General features: G+C 38.7%; 2 protein-coding genes across 4 annotated transcripts in view; one reads left to right on the forward strand and one right to left on the reverse strand.

The window, feature by feature from the left end:
• TRMT1L (tRNA methyltransferase 1 like) overlaps positions 1–16,795 on the reverse strand; it is a 34,708-nt gene extending 17,913 nt beyond the window's left edge. Inside the window, exons 1-8 of one of the 3 annotated variants that reach the window (XM_005217380.5) lie at positions 16,196–16,687; positions 14,677–14,817; positions 11,776–11,886; positions 10,011–10,124; positions 6,579–6,643; positions 4,578–4,707; positions 3,063–3,186; positions 2,501–2,580 (exon numbers count right to left, since the gene is read on the reverse strand). In XM_005217380.5, coding sequence (XP_005217437.2) covers positions 2,501–2,580; positions 3,063–3,186; positions 4,578–4,707; positions 6,579–6,643; positions 10,011–10,124; positions 11,776–11,886; positions 14,677–14,817; positions 16,196–16,448 — 1,018 coding nt within the window. In that variant the 5' untranslated portion in view covers positions 16,449–16,687. 3 annotated transcript variants of the gene reach the window in all.
• Positions 16,796–16,840: 45 nt separating this feature from the next.
• Positions 16,841–25,146, forward strand: part of SWT1 (SWT1 RNA endoribonuclease homolog) — a 107,542-nt gene continuing 99,236 nt past the window's right edge. The window contains 2 exon segments of the mRNA XM_003587114.6: positions 16,841–17,125; positions 24,249–24,332. Coding sequence (XP_003587162.2) covers positions 24,258–24,332 — 75 coding nt within the window. The 5' untranslated portion in view covers positions 16,841–17,125; positions 24,249–24,257.

Consider the following 25,146-nt stretch of genomic DNA (forward strand, 5'->3'; position numbering starts at 1 on the left):
CCACCTGGGATAGACATTTAATAAACATTACTGAATGTAAAACACAAGGGTGGGGGAAGACTGTGTGAGGGAAAATGGTGGGAAATAAATCTGAAAAAGTAGACTGTGATCAGACTATGGAGGATATTAAATTGCAATCTGAGAAGCTGAACTCTAGGCAATTAAGATGCATGACTTTTTTGACTGAAAAATAACATGATCAATTCAGTGTTTGAGAGCAAAAGCTGTTTAGCAACAGCAGGCAAGACAGATATAATTGCTAAAAATCACTCTATTGGCAGATATGGAATGAAAAAGAGTATGAGTCACGATACAAATGAAAACTTAGAACCGTTCCATAGTTGAGTGTGGGGATAGTGGTGGGAAAAGGAGTAATAAAAAAATGATTCATATTTAAAATCTGACCGGCTCAGAGGATATGATCACCTTAGAATCATTACTTCATCACTTTTACCATTTCTACACTGAGACATTACTAATGATGATGATAGTAGTAGTAGTAATAATATAATAATGATGATACTGAATACTTTTATAGCATTTGCTATATACCAGATACTGTTCTAATTTCTTTACATGTATTAATTTCCTTAATCTTTACATTATTTTAAGGTAGGTACCTTCTTTTGGATAGATAAAGCAAATTAAAGCATAATTCCCTGGGGTTAGACAGCTGGCATGTTATAAAGCTGGGGTTTGAATGCAGTCAGTCTGACTCCACAGTCCATGCTTCCAGCCACTACTTCTCTCTGAGGTGAGGAACTTACGCCGAACTAGGTCGTGCTTTCATTCTATTGGTACAAACTTCCCAAGAATACACTCCTATAACTTTTATAGGATAGGGTACAAGTGGCTTTTCAGAAATTTTCTACATTTTCCAATCTTTTCTATACTGTTATGTCCTTTTGGGAAAAATGTTCTCAGTCTTTAAAATTTCACCATAATATCTCATTGCCTAATACGTAGGCAATGTTTACTGCAACACAGACACACACACACACACACACACACACACACACACAAATCAACCAAACACCAAGTGCTTACTGACTGCTGCAAACAAGTATTCTTGCAAAAAAAAAAAAAATCCTGTCTGAATATGACCAAACCTGAACATCCAACTACCAATATACAGAAATAGAGGAATATCTTATATGAACCATGATGATACAATCAGCAAAAATCTAGGCTGTGGGAAACTCTACAGGACAAATGACCTCTTATATCAACAAATTATCACACATACACACAAAATGATGAAAAGAAATAGATTAAAAAGGGACTTGAGACCTATCAAACAACTGAAATATATAGTTTTTGGATTCTGACTTAAATTTTTTAAAAATTTGAAATAATTAGGTCTATCTAAACATTTGATGACATTAAAGAATTATTCTTAATTTTTTAGGTGTGATATGGTATATGGGTTTTAATTTTGAAAAGTCCTTATCTTTTACAGGCTTGCCTCACAGCTCAGTTGGTAAACAATCCACCTACAATGCAGGAGACCCCAGTTTGATTCCTGGGTCGGGAAGATCCACTGGAGAAGGGATAGGTTACCCACTCCAGTATTCTTGGGCTTCCCTTATGGCTCAGCTGGTAAAGAATCTGCCCACAATGCAGGAGACCTGGGTTCTACCCCTGGGTTGGGAAGATCCTGTGGAGAAGGGTAAGGCTACCCACTCCATTATTCTGGCCTGGAGAATTCCATGGACTCAGTCCATGGGGTCGAAAAGAGTTGAACATAACTGAGCAACTTTCACTTCACTATGCTTTACAGATCCCATGGAAATATTTACAGATGAAATGACATATCTGTTATTTGCTTCAAAATAAAGGAGACAGAGTACAGGGCAATGAGTTATAAAGGAAAGTGCACAGGAATACAGATAGAAGACTGAGTGATGGATATAAAGGAATTCACTTATTATACACTCTAGTTTTGTATATATTTGAAAATTTTCCACAATAAAAAATTTGCCTTGCATTTTTTTAATATAAAAATACTTTGCTTGATGTGATATCCATATACATTTCCTAAGAAAAGATACTGTACAGGAAGTTCAGCAAGCATGCCCAAACTTCCAATTATAAGATAAATAAGTACTAGGGATGAAATGTACAACATGATGATTAAATATAGGTAATAGTTGTATAGAGGAAAGTTAAGAGGATAAATTCTAAGAGTTCTCATCACAAGGAGAAACTTTTTTTTCTTCTTACTTATCTATAAGAGATGATGGATGTTAGCTGAACCTATTGTATATGTAAATCAAACCATCATGCTCTACATCTTAATTAAACTTGTACACCCATACAGTAATGTATGCCAATTCTTTCTCAATAAAACTGGGGAAAAAAATCTCTTAAGGTTCACATGATATAAACAAACCCTTAGTTCTCAAAGTGGCTAAACAACAACAAGGAAAAAATAAAGGGAAAGAAAAGATACTGTACAGATTTGATAAAGTGAGGTTCCAAAAAAAGCTTCATCACTTACCAGTTGCTCCAAAGGCATCTAGACATTCCAAAGGTTTTCGCTCCTTAGCCAGAGCAGCCAGTGTACAGAATATCAGCTGCCTAGAAGAAGGAAAATAATCTGAAATAATTTTACTGTACCATGGTTTCATCATTGTGGATTTTAAGAACAGTGAGAAAGTGTTCCTATTTACTGTGCAAACTACTTTGAAAAGAGACCTAATAACATATTCCTTACTTAATAGTATAAGAACTAAAAACCTGTGAAATTAAACTATTAGTCAAATTGTGTTCTATTAACAAGTATTTACTATGAACAATGATTTTATAAATAAAACTTGGCACAGGCCCATCAGTCTGTTCCTTTAATTTTATATAAAGTTAGACCTACTTTACTCCGAGAAAAACATTGGTTTGGCAGAAAAATAAAACAATCGTTCTGAGAAAATGCAAAATAAATGATTTTCATTCCATACCTACTTTTCAATTTCAATATATTAGAACAAGAAGATTAAGAGAAGGTACATTTGTAACGAATTGAAGCATCTGAAGCATTCCATAACTCTTTTTTAAATTTATCTTACCGATTCAGTTTCATTTTGGGATTAAAATAAGAATCTGTTTTCTGAGGTACAGTATAGTTAGGACAAACTTGTACATCTGTGTCTGCCTCTTTCAAAATTTCTTTAGGTGGTTTAGCAGCAGAAGCTAAAATTAAAAAAAAAAAGATTTCCAGTGAAATAGAAAATAATTATAAATATCAAGAACAACATAAAAAATAACCTTCCTTTATAATAGTTTCACGTTAATGAAATCAGTTGAGTAGATGTCAAAAAAAAAAATCACCCAAAATTGATCTACATAGCCCTGTCTATGGAAAAGAGCAGCATTCCGTTAAGTATTTGGTGAATTAAAGTTTATCAGCTTAAAATCTTAACTGTCTAGCACATCAATGTATCTGTACACCTAATTAAGGACAGTTACCCTAAGACTGTGCCAAATCCTAAAATAACCTTTACTCATCAAACACTATATTGTGTTTATAGAGGCTGGTTGCTAAACACATATTTTATTATGGTTTAAATGTTAGAAAATTAACCTGTGTGGTAACATTCCATTAGCTAGCATGGATGACTAAGAGTCACTCTGTTTCCTGAACATGCTTGACTTCAGAATATTTTTGTGATTTTAAATCACAAATTATATTCCAACAGCTGTAAGCTAATGTATAAAACAATTATTCTACTTTTAATATACATTAGAATCATTCTCCTATAAACTCAAATGAAATATTGATATATTTGTGTGAATATATTTTAATTATTTAAGAAAGGAGAAAGAATAATATGTGGAGGGGAATAACTGAGATTATTTATGTTTGGATTTCTTGATCAAATTACAATCAGAATGTTAACTGAGAACCATATTTCTCTTTCTACAATGCCACATAAAAGTAATCTTTCCTACTGTTATGTTACATATCTTTCTGTACTCACCTAAGTGTCAAGTCACATATCTCACAAGATAAGCCTTTCTCAAACCAGGTTCTGTGAGAAAATTAAGCCCTTCAAATAATTATTTCACTACTTTTTTCAATACTTAAAAGAAAGGTCCAGAGTACCATTCTAGATGTATTCATTACATATAATGGATGCCTTAGGGCAGAAGGGCTTAATTCTTGAGAAGGAACAACCTCACTATTAATAAGCTACTAATAACTTGATCTCACTCAGGACTATAAATAATCTTTATATATCACTCTGCCTCCTTTTTCCAGTGTTTTTCAACAACAAGTCTAAGATAGTTACTGGTACAGGAGCCATCAGTAATAAAATCCTATTATCTTTCATTAGGATATCTACATTTACTGGGCATCAGCTGCTTTTTTCTACTCATGTATTAAATACATCTGTTAAACTGAGACCAGTTTATACTATTGGGAGTCTCACAGAAAAAAAAAAAAACACTGGATGGATTAGCAGTTAACTAAATGATCTGGTTAAGTCACAGTATTCTATCTGTCTGATGTCTAAAAATAATAATTAGACCACTGTTTAAGGATCTACTTATTAACATGTTAATGAGATTGCTCAACTCACCAGCAATATACCTGGATTTAGTCTCTCCTTTGTTCACATGGCGCCTGACATGTCCTAGCATATCTGTCCTTCTGGTGATTGTTGCTGAACAAATGATACAATGATAATGGGCGCCCATTTTACTGGATATCTATCAAACAGAGTATTTAATTTAAATACATAAAAAACTTACTAAGACAATGAAATAAAAGTTTATTTAAGGTTGTGAATTTAAGTATGTTAGAAGATAGTATTCATTTTGCCATGTGACTCTGAAAGGATCTTTATTTCCTTACCTATATTTACATCTGCTTTTTAATGTTACAATAGGTCACAAGTTTGTTAGTTTTTTCCCATTCATTCTAATCAACAAATAACTACTCTTATCTTCTATAAGCAACACTTATAAATGGTACGATATAGCAGCAGTGTGTTGGCAGACATATAACTGGCTCTCCGGGAAAATACGGCCCTCATTTGTAGTGTCTGCAGGTCTGTGATCTAAACACTCTACCATAGCCAATGTCAAGCTCCACATGTGACATTTCAAGCTACCCATGTGACATCACTGAATGTGAATTAGGGAAGAGATGTGCAGTATCACAGCAGAGAACACTGCCACCATGCAGACACAGTACATACATATAAATGACACACGAGCACAGATATAGTAAAATAACTGGGAAGTAGTGAGTTGTTGAGTATTCATTACTTTTGTTTTTAATATAATTTATTTACTTTTAAGTTCACATTTTTAAATTTTTGATGATGGCCACATTTAACAACCGGCTCTCCAGATTTCTGGAAATCTGAGCTAGTGCTGCTGCTGCTGTTGCTGCTGCTGCTAAGTCGCTTCAGTCGTGTCCGACTCTGTGCGACCCCATAGGCTCCTCCGTCCCTGGGATTCTCCAGGCAAGAACACTGGAGTGGGTTGCCATTTCCTTCTCCAATGCATGAAAGTGAAAAGTGAAAGTGAAGTCGCTCAGTCGTGTCCGACTCTTAGCGACCCCATGGACTGCAGCCTACCAGGCTCCTCCGTCCATGGGATTTTCCAGGTAAGAGTACTGGAGTGGGGTGCCATGCCTTCTCTGGAGCTAGTGCTAGCACACTCCTAAGTGTTAAAGACATAATAAAAAGTCTATTTTTTCAAGCAAAAAGTTCTCACTTTTTAGTTTCTTATTTAGTTAAGAACAAGACGACTTCCAATAGCTCTTCCCTGCTTATGATGCCTTCTTACTCTTTACTCGCGATCACAGGGCAAGGACAGAACAGTCAAGAACATTCCACAATTTATGGCATTGTGATTATCATACTCAAAATATCTTAGATAGGGTTAATGGGCCAAGCGTTATCCTGACAAAGTATACCTAAGAATGTTTTTCTCCCCCAATACTTTACTTTTTTTGTGTGGCCTAAAAGGAAAATTTACTAATAATGATTTATTAAGCTAATATGCATTCAGGATAGTGTCACTATAAAATATTTTATAATTTGTATTCCCCAAAGGTTAAATGTATCCTAATACAAACACATGTACTTTTTAAAGTTACTGAGGTTTCAGTAGTGTCTTCATTCTGTCCTTTGACAAATTAAGAGGAAGAGCATAGGGAGGATGAGTATGAATCAACACTATTAAGACCCTTGCTAAACCACAGAAATTAAGTTATTATTCTATGACCAAAATTTATTTGGAAAGAAAAGTGCTTTCTACTTAAATTCTCCATTTCAAAATTAGTATGTGGGTTAATTTTCCTTTCAAACATATGATAGCAGGTGATCTGACTGAAATTAAAAACTATAAAATGAAAAGTTCAATACAGCAACAATTTTCATACATTTCTTATTTTTCCTACTATGGGATTCTGAAAGCCCTTCAAAACAAAATCTTAAAGTAAATCTCATTGCTGAATATACACATTTTAGTCTTAAAACAAGTAAAAGTCTAAAAGCAAGTAGTCTAAAAGCAAGTACTTCCTTTAGAGATAGCTAAATCTAAAAACAACAAATCTAACATGTGATTACCTGTTCTCCAATAATGTTTGGTTTCACCGGTCGACAAGGTAAGTGACAGATGCACATCCGGTAACCTAGAAGGAAGAACTGCTGCTTGTCTTATCACTGCTCATCAAAAGTTCAATTATTATTAAAATTACTACCAAATTTATAAGAATAATGGGGATTATTCTTATATCTGTAATGTCATAATTTATCTGAATGAGACTAACTTAGTTTTATGCATTTGTTATATATGACACGGTATAAAAACATACACAAGAGATCTAGGTTCAGAATCTGGTTGTTCCAAAAACATCTGTTATTTTGCATTAGTCATGTAGCTTCTTTGGGACTCAGTTTTCTCATCTACTTTTTGCCATCTTGACTTTTTCTCAACTTCATCTTCTTGCCTTATGCTGCATTTACTATTACACAGCCTCTTCTTCACCAATGATATGGCACTTAGTTCTCTTTGCGTACTTCCTACTTAATCTTTACAGATCCTCTTCCCTCTCTCATACTCTAAAATGTAGATTTTCTGTATGATGGATCTGCTACATAAATTTTTTCTCACTTCCTGACTAACTTGAATGCCTTTCATGATTGCGACTATCTCCCCTATGAGAAGGAATTCCAAATTATAGCTCTATTATCAATTCATTCCTGAGGGCCAGATCTCTACTTCCAATCGCCTACTCAAGACATGTGAGTGATTATTTCAAAACCTATTGTCCAGGACTTCCCTGCTGATGCAAAGGATAAGAATCTGCCTGCGAAGGCAAGGGAAACGGGTTCAATCCCTGGCCCAGTAAGATTTCACATGCTGCGGAGCAACTAAGTCTGTGCACTACAATTCTTAGCCTGAGCTCTAGAGCCCAGGTGCCGCAACTCCTGAAGCCCATGCTTCTAGACCCTGGGCTCCACAACGAGAGAAGGCACGGAACGGCACCAAGAAGCCCACACGTTGCAAAAAAGAGTGGCCCTGCGCACAGCAATGAAGACCCAGTGTAACGAAAAAACATTAAAAAACAAAACAAAACCTACTGTCAAGGACTAAACTTTTCACTTGACTCTTGAACCAGGTTTCTTTTTTTACTTTTTTAATGAATAATAAAGCCTTCCAGTTACTCCTAACTCAAAAACTGTAAACTTATCTCTAACTTCCTTCTTCTCATACTTCTAGTTCAGTTCACTTTACATCCAATCATTTTTCTTAGCTGTGTATCCTGAAGTGTCTTAGGACCCAGACCTTGGACCATTTCCTTTGTACCTATATGTACTCTTAAGGTCGTTTCATCCAGACTTTCAGCTTTAAATACCATCTGTATTCTGACAACTCCCAAATATGTATCTCTAGCCCAAACCTTTGCAGATTTATGTGCCCTCCAGGCTCCCTCCACTAGATGAATCTCAACATCCGTATGGCTAAATCTGAAGACATGTTCTTCTTTCTCACGTCTAATGCAGTCTTCTCCAGTTAGGTAAGGCACTCTTATTTTGTCCTTCATCTCATTTCTATTCCTTCAGCAGATCTTATTCAACATATTTGCCAACTACTTTGAAGCCTGTTCACAAAGACAAAAGCTATCATATTCCCCATCTACCAGATCACCATTATGTGAAAGAACGCAACAGCCTAAAGAACATGACAGTAAAGAATACCATGAACCATCAAACAGAAGGGAATAACCTGGAGGCGAGAGACCAGAGATTAAACAATGGCTTATATAAAGCAATTACTTCATTACCTTTGTAATTAAAATGAGATCATTTTTGTTAAGAAGTTAATATGGTTTACTACACATTCTCATAAATAATTAAACATAAGATACTATGGCTTCTGAATTAGTCTCTAATTCACTTTTTCTCTAAATAACTAGTGACAACCTTTTACCAATACTATAAGAAAATAGTTCTGCCTTCTTTTTGGAGTGTCTTATAATGATTGTTTCATTTAGTCTGGTTGAAACTCCAGATAACCACATTTCACAGTCAGTGTACTTGCATAATCATATACAAATTTAAGTATGTACATGTTTAGGGTTTTTTTGGGGGAGGGGAGTATTTTTGTTTTTATCATATATATTGCTATTTTCGGGCTTCCCTAGTGGCTCAGATGGTAAAGCATCTGTCTGCAATGCAGGAGACCCGGGTTCGAGCCCTAGGTTGGGAAGATCCCCTGGAGAAGGAAGTGGCAGCCCACTCCAGTATTCTTGCCTGGAGAATCCCATGGACCGTGGAGCCTGGTAGGCTACCATCCATGGGGTCGCAAACAGTTGGACACGACTGAGCGGCTTCACTTTCACTACTATTTTCATAGTTTACCATGAAAATCCTTCCAAGCAAGCTAATATAGATCTAATACACTCTTCTCAATGGCTGCATAATATTTCATGGTCCGTATGTACCATAATTTATTCAATCATCTTTGATTTTTAGTTCCAAGTTTTTGTTTCTAAGCACATGATGCAATGAACATTCTTGTACATCTTTGTCTATTGCTTCCTTTACTCTTAGCAGAGGGAGTGCCTGGAGGAAAAATATCTTAAATTTTTTAAATGTTGCCAAATTTCTTTCTAAAAAAAGGCTGTAATATATCATCCGTTGGAGAAGGAAATGGCAACCCACTCCAGTATTCTTGCCTGGGAAATCCCATGGACTGAGGAGCCTGGCGGGCTACAGTCCATGGGGTCACAAAGAGTCGGACATGCCTGAGTAACTAAACACATATAATCCATAATTCACTACCTCAGAATCTAACAATAACTCTCCCTAGGAAGTCTTTTAACTTGGTAAAATCGTGCTTTTTGTCCTTCGACTTCATTCTTCATTTGAATCCTCTTGTTAAACTTACTCCCTCAAATTGTGCCGTTTTTGTCACTGTTGTAACTTTTTTTTCCCCTCATTTCCATTTATCAAGAGTAGAGAAAGGCTCTGGGTTTGAATATTTATCTTATATCTCACGACTGTTCCAAAAACTCTCATTAACTCTGTTCATTTTTAAGTCAGCAGCAGGGAAAAAAAGAGATGTTATCTTCTCTTTTCCAATATTCATACCAATTATTTTCTTGTTTTATTTTTATTATACCTTCAAAACTATTACTGGAGTTAATATTAATCGTAGTTAATTAAAAACTGTAGTTGTTCTAATAAAAAAAGGAAAAGTAAAACTTATGAAAACATGGTTCATTAAGTAATGTGGGCCTTCAGGGCCAAGCCAAGTACCCAACACAGAACAGATACTTAATAGTTTGTCAAACTAAACTACTGGTGTCATAAATATCTACTGCCTAGAGAACTATGTGGTCCTTTATTAATAAATACATTAAAAGAGGGGCATTATATCCTTCATAATTTTAAACTGAAGATACTTGATTATGTTGTCAGTAAAATTCCAAAACTAGTACAAAATCGTGAATTTCATTTACATCACTTTTTAGTAAGTACAAAAATACAAACCTTCAAATTCGACGGAGACTTTCCAGTGTAAATTCTGAAGGTGACGATGAAGCTTGTGACTATTACAAGCTCTGAATTTCTCCTTGGGGCACAATGGACAAGCCTGTTTGTTTCCTGTTAATGAAAAAAGAACCAATAAAGCAGAGAATATACCAGCTCTTCATGCTTAAATTTGCCTACAAAAGAAGTTAACAGGGGACCCTTTCTCATCCTTGCCTCTCAAAACACACACACACACACACACACATTCCTTAGATAACATCTTTCTTAATATTTATTAAGGTGAAGTCATTCTTGCCTCAGCAGGTACTTAACAATAATTGTTTTAGGACACTGTCAGTGACTGATTTTTATCCTAAAACTCTCCTCTCTGTGGCGAGCTGATATCCCTGTTACCACTGGGTATGGAGAAGATGAGGAAATGATAAACTACATGATATCCCCCCAGGCAAAATGCCTTCCAGAAAGAATGTCGTTCTGCACTTTGGGCAGGGGAAAAGGCAGGAGTTGTCACACTTACAGAGGGATAGGAGCTAGACAGACAAAAGTATCAGCTCTGGTATTCTACTCTAGCAGCAACAAAAACAGTTAACATGTGGAATTAAAAAAATGAAAGAAGGAAGGGGCAGATTGGATGCAATACTCTGTATCCTATTACAGTGGCTTTGGGCTTCCCTGGTGGCTTAGATGGTGAAGAATCCACCTGCAATGTGGGAGTTGTGGGTTTGATCCCTGGGTCGGGAAGATTCCCTGGAGGAGGGCCTGGCAACCCATTTCAATATTCTTGCCTGAAGAATCCCCTGGACAGAGGAGCCTGGCAGGCTCCAGTCCATGGGGTCACAAAAGGTCAGACATGACTGACTAAGCACACGGCACACATCCTACTACTGAATTTGTTAAATTCTTCCTTCTTCATTAACATATTATTAAAAAGATTATGGATCATCAAAACAGAAGTTTCATTTAATTAGAAATGTAATGTATCTTAATAATAACTTTAATAGTACTAAAAATAAATCTCAAATCCAGGTTTAAATCAATAAAATATACAGAAACAGTAACTCAATTTTTAAAAAATTTATTTGACTATACCAGGGTGTTTTTGTTTTGATCATCCTGTGTGGCATGTGGGATCTTAGTTCCCTGACCAGGAATCCAACCCATGCCTCCCTGCATTAGAAACACAAAGTCTTAGCCACTGGACCACCAGGTAAGTCCCAATAACTCAATTTTTAATCCAGCAAATATCTTTCACATATAGCACATAGCAAGTATAAGCACAATTTTTAAAATATACTCTCTACTTCAAAAAACCATGAGGAGATCTTGAGGATGGAATCCAAGCACTAAGGATGATAAAGTAGAACGACAGGAGCTCAGGGCACTAACAACACTGTGAAACTCTGTACCAGCTCTACTTTGCCAGTCTTGAGATTTCTTTCTTGTGACAGAATAAAAGCCTCCATACGATTTTTTGGATTTCTGTTACTCATAGTAAAACGTTAATTCCTAACAAAGCCCTTATATATCCATGAGACTGTAATTTCCTTGAGGGGTTGTGAAATAACTTACCTCACAGTGCCCTTACATATAGAAGGGTACCATTTCCTAAGTTAAAAAACATTATCTTACTTCTGCCCTAGCTTGGAGGAAATAAACAAGTTCATGCTTACCAAAATTTTCATGAGTAGAAAGATGACAAATCATTAGAAACTGACCAAAAAAAAACAAAAAAAAACCAGAAACCCTCCAAAGATGGAAATACCTGCATCAAGATTATCTGAGTTCAGTGAATTGGCAGAGTCACAATCCCCTTCAGTTACGAAAGCTAACTTCTCTAAATCAGCAAGCTGCCTTTGAATTGAGATGTGTCTCTCTGAAAGGCAAGTTTAAGAGTTAGGAAATTATGCTTTAACAATATGTATTCCATCTTCAATTTCATTTTATCACGTCACACAGAATTTTACACTTTCATTTCCTATAGCACAGTGCCTTAGTACCTAGGCAGAAAACTCAGTTTGTAAATGACAAGTGTGTCTCAGAAGTCAAAGAGTTGCCACTGCATAACCTCACAGCTTTCAAATTTTATCTTATTATTCAATATAGTTTTACAGAAAATATTTCTAGTCTGTATAAAACACTGAAGCCAGGTTTCCTGTTTTCAAAGAACTTTCAATCGGGTGAGAGATAAACATGTTAATTACTAACTGTAACACCAGGCAAGATGAATGAAGACTTAAGGGTAAAGGTAATATGATGTGGGTTTACAGAGGAATAACTCATTCCAACAACTGCCTCTAAGAAGCCTTCACTGAAGTGGTGTTTGACCACGACTTAAGGTATAAACAGGTTTTCAGTAAGTAGAGCTTTGGTGTCTGGCCTTATAAACTGAAATAACCTTGTAACTGAAATAAACAAAGGCATGTGGTGTAAAAATATATAGCCACTTCCCCACCACTCCTGGCTGGAAAGTAGTACGTTTGGGGGATAGAGCTGGTAGAAAGATAATGCAGCCAAAAATGTAGTATAGATCATGGGAGGCATAAATTTTATATAAGTTAGTTTGAACTATACTCTTTAGGTAATGTTAAATCTTTTCAGATTTTTGAGTAAATAAATGATATGATTGAATGCATTTCAGAATCTGTAGTTGTAGTACCAAAGATCAATAATTGAGGTGAGAAATTAGTAATGGAAAGGTACTAGAAAATAGAAGGTAAAGAAAAGCAGCAGAGGACTTGGGATGTGAAAGGGTGAAGATTAAAGAACAATTGAGATTTTGATACAAGTACTATTAACCAATAAAAAGGAAGAGGAAAACAGTTTTGGCAGAAAGGAAGAGGAAGAATGGGAATTCAGTTTTTACACAGTGTGTTTGATTACTGCTGGAATTAGGTACGCAAGTCCAGTAGGCAGTTGAATTGTAGTGGAAGGTCAGAAGGGATGCTGAATAGATATAACTCATAAATACGCATGTTAGGTGAAACTAAGAGCATCAGTAAGAAAGCCTAGGGGGAAATGTTTTGAAACTGAGGATAAAAAAGCCAAAACTCAGTCCCAATAACACATTTTCAGGTTATTCAAATATTACACATTCTTCAAATTACATATTTGTAAATTTTGGAATAAATGAATAAATCATTCCAAAATATATTTAACATATTCTTGATTAGTAGCATGTGGAATGCATTCCCCAATGCCGCTTAATCCACCACTGATTAACAAAAATGGATACAATTTTGAAGTGAGGTGTGGAGGGATAGGAGACGTTGAGGAAAAGGAATCAAGAGGGTAGCTTCAAAAAGAAAAAATGGTATAGAGAATCAAGATAATGCAGAAGCCAGGAAAGAAGGGACTGTAAAAGAGTAGTGCTTAACAGTAAATATCACAAATAGTTGTAGAGATCAAGAAAAGACTACTGGATTTAGTATTTAGTAAGTTTCTGGAGACCTTTAAGAAGGTTCAGTGAGGCGTTTTTAGAGTACAAATAGAACTGGAAAGAGAAATGAAGTACAGAAAATCAGCATAGATTACTTTTTTCAAGAAATCTGCTAGTATTTAAAAAAAAAAAAGAGATGGGATTTTAACTTGCTTCTTTCTTTTTAAGGATGGAGAGACCTGAATATTGTAGCCCTATGGAAAGAAATGTTAACAAAGTAGAATTCTAAAAAAAACAAAAAAAACAAAGTAGAATTCTGAATATATGACTCAGAGATGGTAACTGATAGGAAAAGATTTCCAATGAGTTAGGAGTCAATGGGATAAACCACAAGGCTTAATATTACATAATTAGATTATATAATTTCTCCACACTGCTGTCTTCCTGCCTATTCTCTCCAAGCTTCACTCCCAGTTGCTTTGTTTCTCTTCTATATAATCTACATTCTTGTTTGTCTCATCTACAAATAAGCAGTAAGAAGCCAAGGGCTATGTTAAATGCCTAGTGCAGTAACCTGCACACAGCAGGCACTGGTTTAAAAAAAAAAAAAATCATTAGTCTTTTTGGGTGCAGTAGCACACTGAGTCAAAATTTTGGAATTCAATTCAGCCCTATCAGACATTCCTGTTAAAATTTATTAAAATATATTTTACCTAATTCCAAAATGAGAAACACAAACAGCAACAAACAGCAACATTGTTATATATATAAGGTATATATATATATATATATACCTGATATATACCAATATATCAGGTATTGTTCAAATGACTTACAATGAGGCACTTTCTATAAACAGATAAACTGTTTTCCCATTTGATGAAAACTTTTAATTACCGGCCCAGACAGTAAGATTCAGGCAATGAATCTGTACATTCATTACATATGTACAAACCAACCTATTTAATTTGAAATCACTGGCTTCCATACTTCAAAGATCTGTGTGTGTCAAACAAGATACATAGTACTACTAACGACGTGTTTATTGCAATCATTCTAACTACTAGGTAGTACAGAGTAAGTGAAAGGGGCCCAGTAAGTTAGAAAACTGAAAATCCTGTAGTCCACTACTGAAGAAAACTCTAAAGATCTGTCTAAAGATTCATGAAAACGCCTAAGCACATCTCTAAAGTCACTTTCTGGTTCAAGACAGTAGATATCAATCTGTACTTAAAATCACTCGATCTTTTTGTAACTCGCTAATAATCTAGAAGTCAATAGGCAAACCTCTTATTAAATCAGATGATTCCAAGATGCTAGGCGGTTCTTTTAAAACTTCTTTTTCTTCCTCAATTTTCAATTCTACTTCAGATATGCCATCTTCATCTTGCCTATATGAGACTGATTTCAAAGGGCTAACTAGACCATCTAAAAATAATTTTCAAAATGTGATTAATATGTTTCTAATGCATTTCCAATTTCTTAATCACTATTTGTTCCAGAAATGCATTTTCAGGTTTTTCAAACATCACACATTCTTTAAATACTCATAAATTCTGGAATATCTGAATAAATCTTCCCAAACTATGTTTAACATATTCATGATGGTAGGGAGATGGAGAAAGCATACATCCCCTAAAGCTGCTCAAGCACATAAAAAGACCGTATCTAGAGGTGAGTTTAGGAGGATATCTTACTCTGGAGTTTATCTGCTCTTCCCCCATTGCAGTTGCGGAAGAAACAATTGGCCTTATTTAGCACTTAACTAGCTTTGATCTTCCGGGATGAGGAGAGGCCCACCTGAGGCATTCTGACCTTGGTCTTTTCTGTGATCCACCCTACTCTTTAGCAATCTGTATGTTGTTTAAAAATTGCAGAAATAATTCTATTAGATTATAACTACTGAAATGTGTTTTTTTTTTTACACATTAACCTCAAAACTGGCTTAGAAGTAGGAAAGACAACAAATTAAGATTTTTGTTGTTATGATTCAGAAAAAGCATAAAGGTCAATCTGGGGACAAAATTTTTAAAGAAAAGTTTCTCAGAGCTTACGTTTAAAAATGTTCAGACGATTCTTGATAAAGTGTTACTTATCAATCTTTTAAATTCTTTTATGGCCTAATAAACCATCACTTATAAAACATGCAAGCACAATTAATACAGGCTATTAATTTTCGACAGCCGACTTGGAGAAACGTACAAAACTCAATGCGTATTTACGTCTGAGGGAAAACAACTATAATTTAGTCACTCTATCTTAAACTACTCGTCAGCCCCAAATTCTTTTTGGAGGCAAGCTGCTAAAGAAAAAATGAGAAAAACCCCATCTCGTGTCTATTTCTAGACATAAAACCTAATTGACAGCAACGGTTTCTAAATCTTGGCAGTTAGCACCTACTACAGTAAACTCGGTTACTCTATCATATTTTAAAGGACACAGGGAAATATGGCAGACAGGGCTGAGAGGGAAACTACCAAATGTGGTGTAACTTCTAATTTCTGTACCAGAAAAAGACCTCCTTTAAAGAAGACGTCCACGATCCCATTATTTCCTTCCACCTGCAGCACCACTGGCCTCCACAGATCATTCCCTGTGAGATCCCCGAGGTTTGTGGAGATGCCGTCCCCCACCCTGTACCCGTTTTTACCGCTATACGGGTCCCTCGTTCCTCCCCCCATTTCGCTAAAACTGCCTTTTCCCCCGTAAAAACCATTCCAGTGAAGAAGGGCCTCCCCTACTCCCCAGCAAGGCGCACTTTCTTGCTCCTCCTGCGGCAGAAAGATCTGGGCCTCCCTGCACTTACTGCTTTCAGCCTCATCAGGGGCAGAGGCTAGGGACGGGGACAGGGCCGAAGCCTGGGCCAGGGCAGGGGCTGGGACTGGAGCCGAGGCCGGAGTCGGAGCCGAGGCCGGGGCCGGGGTCGAGGCCGAGACCGGAGCCGAATCCGGGGCCGGTGCTGGGACCCGAGCCGAGTCCGGGGTCGGGGTCGGGACCGGGACCTGGACCACCTCCACCTTCTCCTGGGGCAGCAGCTCCTCCTCCGCCATATTCTCCATAGTTACCGCCTCCTTGCCAGGCCCGCCCGGGGACCAGCAGGGGCTCACTGCGGAGTGAGAGAAATGGCGTGAAAGCCCAGAGGGCCGGATCCGAGAAGTGGGGAAGCAAATGGGGAGGGCGAGATGCGTGCAACAGACAAAAGATGAAGAATCAGTGACCAAATCCAGTCAGCAGAAAAATTAAAAGCCACAGGCAGCGATTCGCGGTCCCGTCCGCTTCCTTTTCCCCGAGGCGTTACGACGACAGCCCCGCCTGCGCAGGAGCATGCTGGGGGATGGCGTCCAATGAGGTCAGAGAGTTCCGTTTCCACCGTGCGTCTCCGTTCTAGCCGTCAACCACCGAACGCAATCAAAACTACAATACCCAGAGTGCACCGCGCCGCTCGGGGCGGAGCGGGGCGGGGGGGTGGTGCCAAGGGCTTGGAGGAAGTAAATGCAAAGCTAAACAAACGTTCCTGGAACATCCCATGGACAGAGGAGCCTGGTAGGCTACAGTCCATGGGGTCGCAAAGAGTCGGACACGACTGAGCGCCTTCACTTCACTTCAAACAAATGCTCCGGAGCGTTCGAGCGCCAGCTACCTTCCGAGCGCAGAACTACATTTCCCAGCGGGCGTCGCGCTCGGGGTCCCTTTCTCAGGGTTTGGGCGTCCCAAATCGCAACCGGCGCGGCCTCTGGTAAGTAACGTAGGGAAGCCGAGGGGTTAGTTGACGTTTCGGTGGGTACTCTCCATGCCTCACTCCGGGACCGAAAGGGGGCAGCCGGCGGGACGGACGGAGGATTCGGGGGCCTCTCGAGCCTGGGCGGGGCGACTCTGTGGGCGGACCCGGAGTTGAGCCTGCTCTGTGAAGGGTGTGGTTCTGGCCCGGCTCTGCCTTCCGGGCAGCCTCTCGCCACGGGTTGGGTGCAGTGTGTTTCTAACCGAGTCCGCGGGATTAGGCGGTTTCTGGGCCGCTTGTCAGTTAGGTGGACTTCCACATGGGGGTCTGTTCTTCAGATCATACCATGATCTGAACACTCTTTTCCTTTTAATTTTGTTTTAACCTACGTATTCCCAATAGCAGCGCCGCGCTGTGGCTGTAAGATTCCTGTGGATGGTGAATTGCTGGGGCCCAGGAGTGGGGAGAAGAGCCTATGCTTACATTTAGGCTTTTAATATCCAAGGCTCCTGAATGTGTGGAGCTTCAGGGCACTTGACTGATGCGATTCAGATTCCTCAAGGCGTCTGTTAAGTTTCCAGGCCTCCGTACTTCTCTTTACTCTCCGAGCCTGCTTGAGTTTAAGGCGCGCTCCTTCAAGGCCACTGCGGGAGGCAAGAGGAATGCCTTGTTTTCTGACTGCTCTGCCTACACTGGTCCGAATTTTACAGGAAGCAGGAAGGGAGAGGGAGTCTTCTTTTAGTCTCAGCTATTCGCACTTCCCGTTCGGTTTTCCTAGTTAATAAAAGTGATACTTAATAGTTTTCTTCTTGGTCTGTTTATTTTCTATTTGTTTTCAGTACCCAGGGGAGAGCGAGTGTGCTTTTTTTGGCATTTCGAAACTCAAAACAGGAATGTGGTCCTCCCTCCCAGAACTTAGAAAGTATATGTGGAGGGGTTTCCCCCTCCTCTCCTCCCCAGTTAAACAATTTATCCCATGGAAGTTTTTGTGAATTGTGATTCTAAAGCCCTCTTAGTGGCCCCATCCACAAGTTTTAACTACTATTCCTGGATGTATATACTGCCTCACTGGTCTTAACAGTTAATTAAAAATGAGAAAATAACATTATAGTTTGCAGGCATGAGTAGTGGATATTTATGCATCATCTAGGAACCAGTGATGTTTTAATTTGTGAAAGAATGGATGGTTAATTGAAAGCTTGATTTAGGATGTCAATTTCATTAATACCAGTTGAAAACCAGAAGATGAAAAGGGCTAGATTTTTAGTCTGTGTATTCTGTGGAATTTTAATCAGAATTCCCAAGCATGGTCCCTGCTCTTGAGCCATCCTAAAGAAGGCATCTTCAAAGTTTGAAAAATTATATTGAGTATATTACTCATCTATTACTGCGTAAGTTCTTCAAAACTTTATGGCTTAAGACAACCAAATACACTTCTTACCCCACAGTAGATATGAGTCAGGAATTCAGAAATGGCTTTCTGGGTGTATCTGCCTTAGGGTCTCTCATCACATTGCAGTGAGATACTTGCAAGGGATGCTGCCTAGTGGATGCTTGATTAAGGCTGCAGGATCAGCTTCAAGGGTGGCCAACTCACACGCCTATAAGTCCATTCATTTTTGGCAAAAGGTTTCCGCTCTTCCTTGGTGGGCTTTTCCTAGGGTTACTTGAATGTCTTCATGATATGGTGGCTGGCTTTTCCTAGGGTGAACAATTCAAGACAGAGAAAGGCAGAAGCCACAGTGTGTTATTTGACCTGGCCACATATTATATAAATATATCCTGTTGGTTGCACAGGTCATCTCTACTTATTGTGAGAGGAAACTTCATAAGAGACGGTGGCAGCAGAGATCAGGAGCCAATTGGGAAGCAGGCCAGCACAGGAAATCTCCACTCATTTAGTTTATATTTTGATTTCCATAAAATTGGTATGAATGGTACACTAATATAATTTGTCACAGTACATATGTAGGTGTTTTTCTTTTGATAGTCTACTCTCTGCAGTATTTTTTTTTCTGATTTGTCTTATGGATAATAGATTCAAATTGGTTTTGTGTATATGTGTGTGTGTGTGTGTGTGTATTCAAAGCACAACATGAAAGGGTTTAAATTGTAAAAGGTAAAAAAACCAACCCATTGCCTTAAGCAATTTATTTCATGGAAGTTATTGTTTTTCCTTATACCTTTCTCCCCATGGAATGGGATCCTTGGAACAAGAAAGAAAAATGAAGATTATTCCTGTAATCTGGAAGCTCAACTGTGAATTTAATTATTGCCATGAATTATCTTAAAAGGCAAAATTTCTGGATAATTTAGAATCTGTCATTAGAAGTATATGTTGACTGTTTTATTAATTTTTATTATTATTAGATTTCTGTTTTCAGTATTTTCTTTGTTCCATATTCTTCAAAACATTCTACAAGTTTGATTTAGTGTAATTGATCATTCTTTTATAGAACTTCACTTACTGTGATCATGTTTGACCAGGAGTACTTGTAATTGCTTGGTTTCTAGTCTTTGTTATGTTCTTAGCATCAGTACTTATCACTCTGTCTGTGTGTGTGTTGTGTGTGTGTGTTAGTTGTTCAGTCGTGTCTGACTCTTTGTGACCCCATGGACTGTAGCCTGCCAGACTCCTCTTTCCATGGGATTATCAGGCAAGAATACTAGAGTGAGTTGCCGTTCCCTCTCCAGGGGATCCTCCTGACCTAGGGATCGAACTCTGGTCTCCTGCATCGCAGGCTCGTTCTTTACCGTCTCTGTGTCACATGGAAGTCCTATACATATCACTAGCAGCAATAAACTCTCCTTTGGACTTTGCTTGTGGACCCCTTTCTATCTTCTTGCCCCAGCAAATCTGGTGATGTTCCCAATCTCTGGCCTCTGTGTTCCAGTACAGGATGATTATATATACTATCTTTAAAGTGTTTATGACCATTGGGGATGACTGTGTGCAGGTTTCTTTCTTTCTGTCAGTAACAGCAGTATAGACTTGATCCAGACCCAGGCTGGAAAAGGGAGACTGGGATAAGAAATGGACAGAGGGACTGCAATGAGCAAGAGTTGAAAGTGACTCAGAATGAACAATCACTATTCTGGGAAAGAAAAATTCACCTACTCATTTACTCAGAGGGTATTTATGAACACCTCCTAAATTTTCGATACAGTGTACTCTTCAAGAAGCTCAGGGTCTAGCAGAAAGACAATTGCTGAAGCCAGTATTTTTTTAGACTCTACTATGTACTATCTGACAGAATGTGGTCCACTGGAGAAGGGAATGGCAAACCACTTCAGTATTCTTGCCTTGAGAACCCCATGAACAGTATGAAAAGGCAAAATGATAGGATACTGAAAGAGGAACTCCCCAGGTCAGCAGGTGCCCAATATGCTACTGGAGATCAGTGGAGAAATAACTCCAGAAAGAATGAAGAGATGGAGCCAAAGCAAAAACAATACCCAGCTGTGGATGTGACTGGTGATGGAAGCAAGGTCCAATGCCGTAAAGAGCAATATTGAATAGGAACCTGGAATGTTAGGTCCATGAATCAAAGCAAATTGGAAGTGGTCAAACAGGAGATGGCAAGAGTGAACATTGACGTTCTAGGAATCAGTGAACTAAAATGGACTGGAATGAGTGAATTTAACTCAGGATGACCATTATATATACTACTGCAGGCAGGAATCCCTTAGAAGAAATGGAGTAGCCATCATGGTCAACAAAAGAGTCTGAAATGCAGTACTTGGATGCAATCTCAAAAACGACAGAATGATCTCTGTTCGTTTCCAAGGCAAACCATTCAGTATCACAGTAATCCAAGTCTATGCCCCAACCAGTAATGCTGAAGAAGCTGAAGTTGAACGGTTCTATGAAGACCTACAAGACCTTTTAGAACTAACACCCAAAAAAGAAGTCCTTTTCATTATAGGGGACTAGAATACAAAAGCAGGAAGTCAAGAAACACCTGGAGTAACAGGCAAATTTGGCCTTGGAATATGGAATGAAGCATGGCAAAGGCTAATAGAATTTTGCCAAGAGAACGCACTGGTCATAGCAAACACCCTCTTCCAACAACACAAGAGAAGACTCTGCACATGGACATCATCAGATGGTCAACACCGAAATTAGGTTGATTATATTCTTTGCAGTCAAAGATGGAGAAGCTCTATACAGTCAGCAAAAACAAGACCAGGAGCTGACTGTGGCTCAGATCATGAGCTCCTTATTGCGAAAATTCAGACTTAAATTGAAGAAAGTAGGGAAAACCACTAGACCATTCAGGTATGACCTAAATCAAATCCCTTATGATTATACAGTGGAAGTGAGAAATAGATTTAAGGGACTAGATCTGATATAGTGCCTGATGAACTATGGATGGAGGTTCGTGACATTGTACAGGAGACAGGGATCAAGACCATCCCCATGGAAAAGAAATGGGAAAAAGCAAAATGGCTGTCTGGGGAGGCCTTACAAATAGCTGTGAAAAGAAGGAAAGCAAAAAGCAGAGGAGAAAAGGAAAGATATAAGCATCTGAATGCAGAGTTCCAAAGAATAGCAAGAAGAGATAAGAAAGCCTTCCTCAGTGATCAACGCAAAGAAATAGAGGAAAACAACAGAATGGGGAAGACTAGAGATCTCTTCAAGAAAATTAGAGATATCAAGGGAATATTTCATGCAAAGATGTGCTTGATAAAGGACAGAAATGGTATGGACCTAACAGAAGCAGAAGATATTAAGAAGAGGTGGCAGGAATACACAGAAGAACTGTACAAAAAAGATCTTTATGACCAAGATAATCATGATGGTGTGATCACTGACCTAGAACCAGACATCCTGGAATGCGAAGTCAAGTGGGCCTTAGAAAGCATCACTACGAACAAAGCTAGTGGAGGTGATGGAATTCCAGTTGAGCTATTTCAAATCCTGAAAGATGATACTGTGAAAGTTCTGCACTCAATATACCAGCAAATTTGGAAAACTCAGCAGTGGCCACAGGACTGGAAATGGTCAGTTTTCATTCCAATCCCAAAGAAAGGCACTGCCAAAGAATGCTCAAACTACCCCACAGTTGCACTCATCTCACACGCTAGTAAAGTAATGCTCAAAATTCTCCAAGCCAGGCTTCAGCAATACATGAACCGTGAACTTCCAGATGTTCAAGCTGGTTTTAGAAAAGGCAGAGGAACCAGAGATCAAATTGCCAACATCCGCTGGATCATCGAAAGAGCAAGAGAGTTCCAGAAAAACATCTATTTCTGTTTTATTGACTATGCCAAAGAGAAGTCAATGGCACCCCACTCCAGTACTCTTGCCTGGAAAATCCCTTGGATAGAGGAGCCTGGTAGGCTGTAGTCCATGGGGTCGCTAAGAGTCGGACACGACTGAGCAACTTCCTTTCACTTTTTACTTTCATGCATTGGAGAAGGAAATGGCAGCCCACTCCAGTGTTCTTCCCTGGAGAATCCCAGGGACGGGGGAGCCTGGTGGGCTTCCGTCTATGGGGTCGCACAGAGTCGGACATGACTGAAGTGACTTAGCAATAGCAGCAAAGCCTTTGACTGTGTGGGTCACAATAAACTGTGGAAAATTCTGAAAGAGATGGGAATACCAGACCACCTGACCTGCCTCTTGAGAAACCTATATGCAGGTCAGGAAGCAGGTCAAGTTAGAACTGGACATGGAACAACAGACTGGTTCCAAATAGGAAAAGGAGTATGTCAAGGCTGTATATTGTCACCCTGCTTATTTAACTTCTATGCAGAGTACATCATGAGAAACGCTGGGCTGGAAGAATCACAAGCTGGAATCAAGATTGCCGGGAGAAATATCAATAACCTCAGCTATGCAGATGACACCACCCTTATGGCAGAAATGAAGAGAAACTAAAGAGCCTCTTGATGAAAGTGAAAGAGGAGAGTGAAATAATTGGCTTAAAGCTCAACATTCAGAAAACAAAGATCATGGCATCTGGTCCCATCGCTTCATGGGGAATAGATGGGGAAACCATGTCAGACTTTATTTTTGGGGGGCTCCAAAATCACTGCAGATGGTGACTGAAGCCATGAAATTAAAAGACGCTTACTCCTTCGAAGAAAAGTTATGATCAACCTAGATCTAGCAGAGACATTACTTTGCCAACAAAGGTCCGTCTAGTCAAGCCTATGGTTTTTCCAGTAGTCATGTATGGATGTGAGAGTTGGACTGTGAAGAAAGCTGAGCGCCGAAGAATTGATGCTTTTGAACTGTGGTGTTGGAGAAGACTCTTGAGAGTCCCTTGGACTGCAAGGAGATCCAACCAGTCCATTCTAAAGGAGATGAGCCCTGGGTGTTCTTTGGAAGGACTGATGCTAAAGCTGAAACTCCAGTCCTTTGGCCACCTCATGCGCAGAGTTGACTCATTGGAAAAGACTCTCATGCTGGGAGGGATTGGGGGCAGGAGGAAAAGGGGACGACAGAGGATGAGTGGCTGGATGGCATCACCGACTCAATGGACATGAGTCTGAGTGAACTCCAGGAGTTGGTGACGGACTGGGAGGCCTGGCATCCTGTGATTCATGGGTTTGTGAAGAGTTGGACATGACTGAGTGACTGAACTGAACTGAACTGTGTACTATCTTGTACAAGGTGCTTTTACATTCCATAGTTTCATTTAAGTTTTTAAAAAACCCTCTTGGATGAGTTATCTCTATTTTACACATAGTGGAACTAGGACTCAAAAAATGTACGTGTTTTGCCGACATCTCACTCAGTGAGAGATGGAGCGTATGTTGAGAAAATGAAGATTTAGTGACTAACTGGTTTTGAGGTGTGGTTGGGGCAAAATATAATAGTCCTGCAGGCAATTGAAAATGGAAATGTGACGCTAGAGAGAGAAGTTTGCCTTAAAGGCATACTTTTGAGAGTCTTTCTTAAAAGGTGACCATCCCCACACTGATGGAAGGAAACAGGTCATGAGGCAGAATATAAGTAAAGTGGAACAATGAGACAATCCTATCATGTTGAGAATGGGTAAAATACAAAAATTATTTTTATAAAGCTCCAATCTTTAAGAAACTGAAAAAAGTATGATTTCTAATGTTTTTGTTATAGCAATGGTTAAAAAAAAAACCCACACACATAATGTGTTTTTGATGTTTCTTTTAGCTTTGCAAAATGTCCAACAAAGAATCTTGTGAAAAAAAGGAGACGTCTCGGAGAAAAGGCACCACCCCATCATCCAATATTGAAGTAAGAATTTTGACTTATTGACCTAAAGATACCCTGTTTTGCAGTTTTATTTTTGTGTGATGAAAAAAATATACCTCAGTGTTAAAACAAGTTATGTAAATATTTTGTTCTTCTGACCGAGAAAGAGTCATTTGTTTTTCTTTTCCTTCATTATTTTATTTATTCCTCTCAACTCTATGAGGTAGGTACTATTATTATCCCAATTATACAAATGAAGAAACTGAGGCTTGGCAGCATCCTTTTTGGCTCTTTCTCCTCTTAAACTGTACTCTCGCAAGTGCCCAGCCTCAGTGTTCTCAATGTGGTAAATTGCAGTTACATTCTTTAAGTTGCTTGGACCAAAACCCTGGGCATCATGCTCTGCCTGCATCCCATCTATCAGCAAATTCTGTCAGCTGAGTGTGACTCCCACTCCCACTGCTATCACCATGATCCAGGCAAACAGCTTGCTTTCTACCTTTGCCTTCTTGTGCACTCACCATAACAGGCACAGTGATCCTATTAAAATGTTAAATCATGTCACTCTTCTGCTCAATATTTTCTAGTGATTTTCCACTTCAGAGAAAAAGTTAATGTCTTTGCTGGGACAGAAAACACATTACTGTCACTATCTCATCTCCATTTCATTCTCCCTTTGCTTTCTGCACTCCTTGGCTTCCTTATTGCTGCTCCAGTAAGCCAGGCACATTCCTGCTTTGTGCTTGCTGTTACTCCCTTTAACTTTCCCTAGCTACTCACAGGGTTTGTTCCTTCATTTCATTAGGTCTCCGTACAGGTGTCAAATTACCGGTGGGGACCCATTTTGACTACTTTG

Source organism: Bos taurus, chromosome 16, assembly GCF_002263795.3.
Source record: "Bos taurus isolate L1 Dominette 01449 registration number 42190680 breed Hereford chromosome 16, ARS-UCD2.0, whole genome shotgun sequence".
NCBI classification, from domain to species: domain Eukaryota; kingdom Metazoa; phylum Chordata; class Mammalia; order Artiodactyla; family Bovidae; genus Bos; species Bos taurus.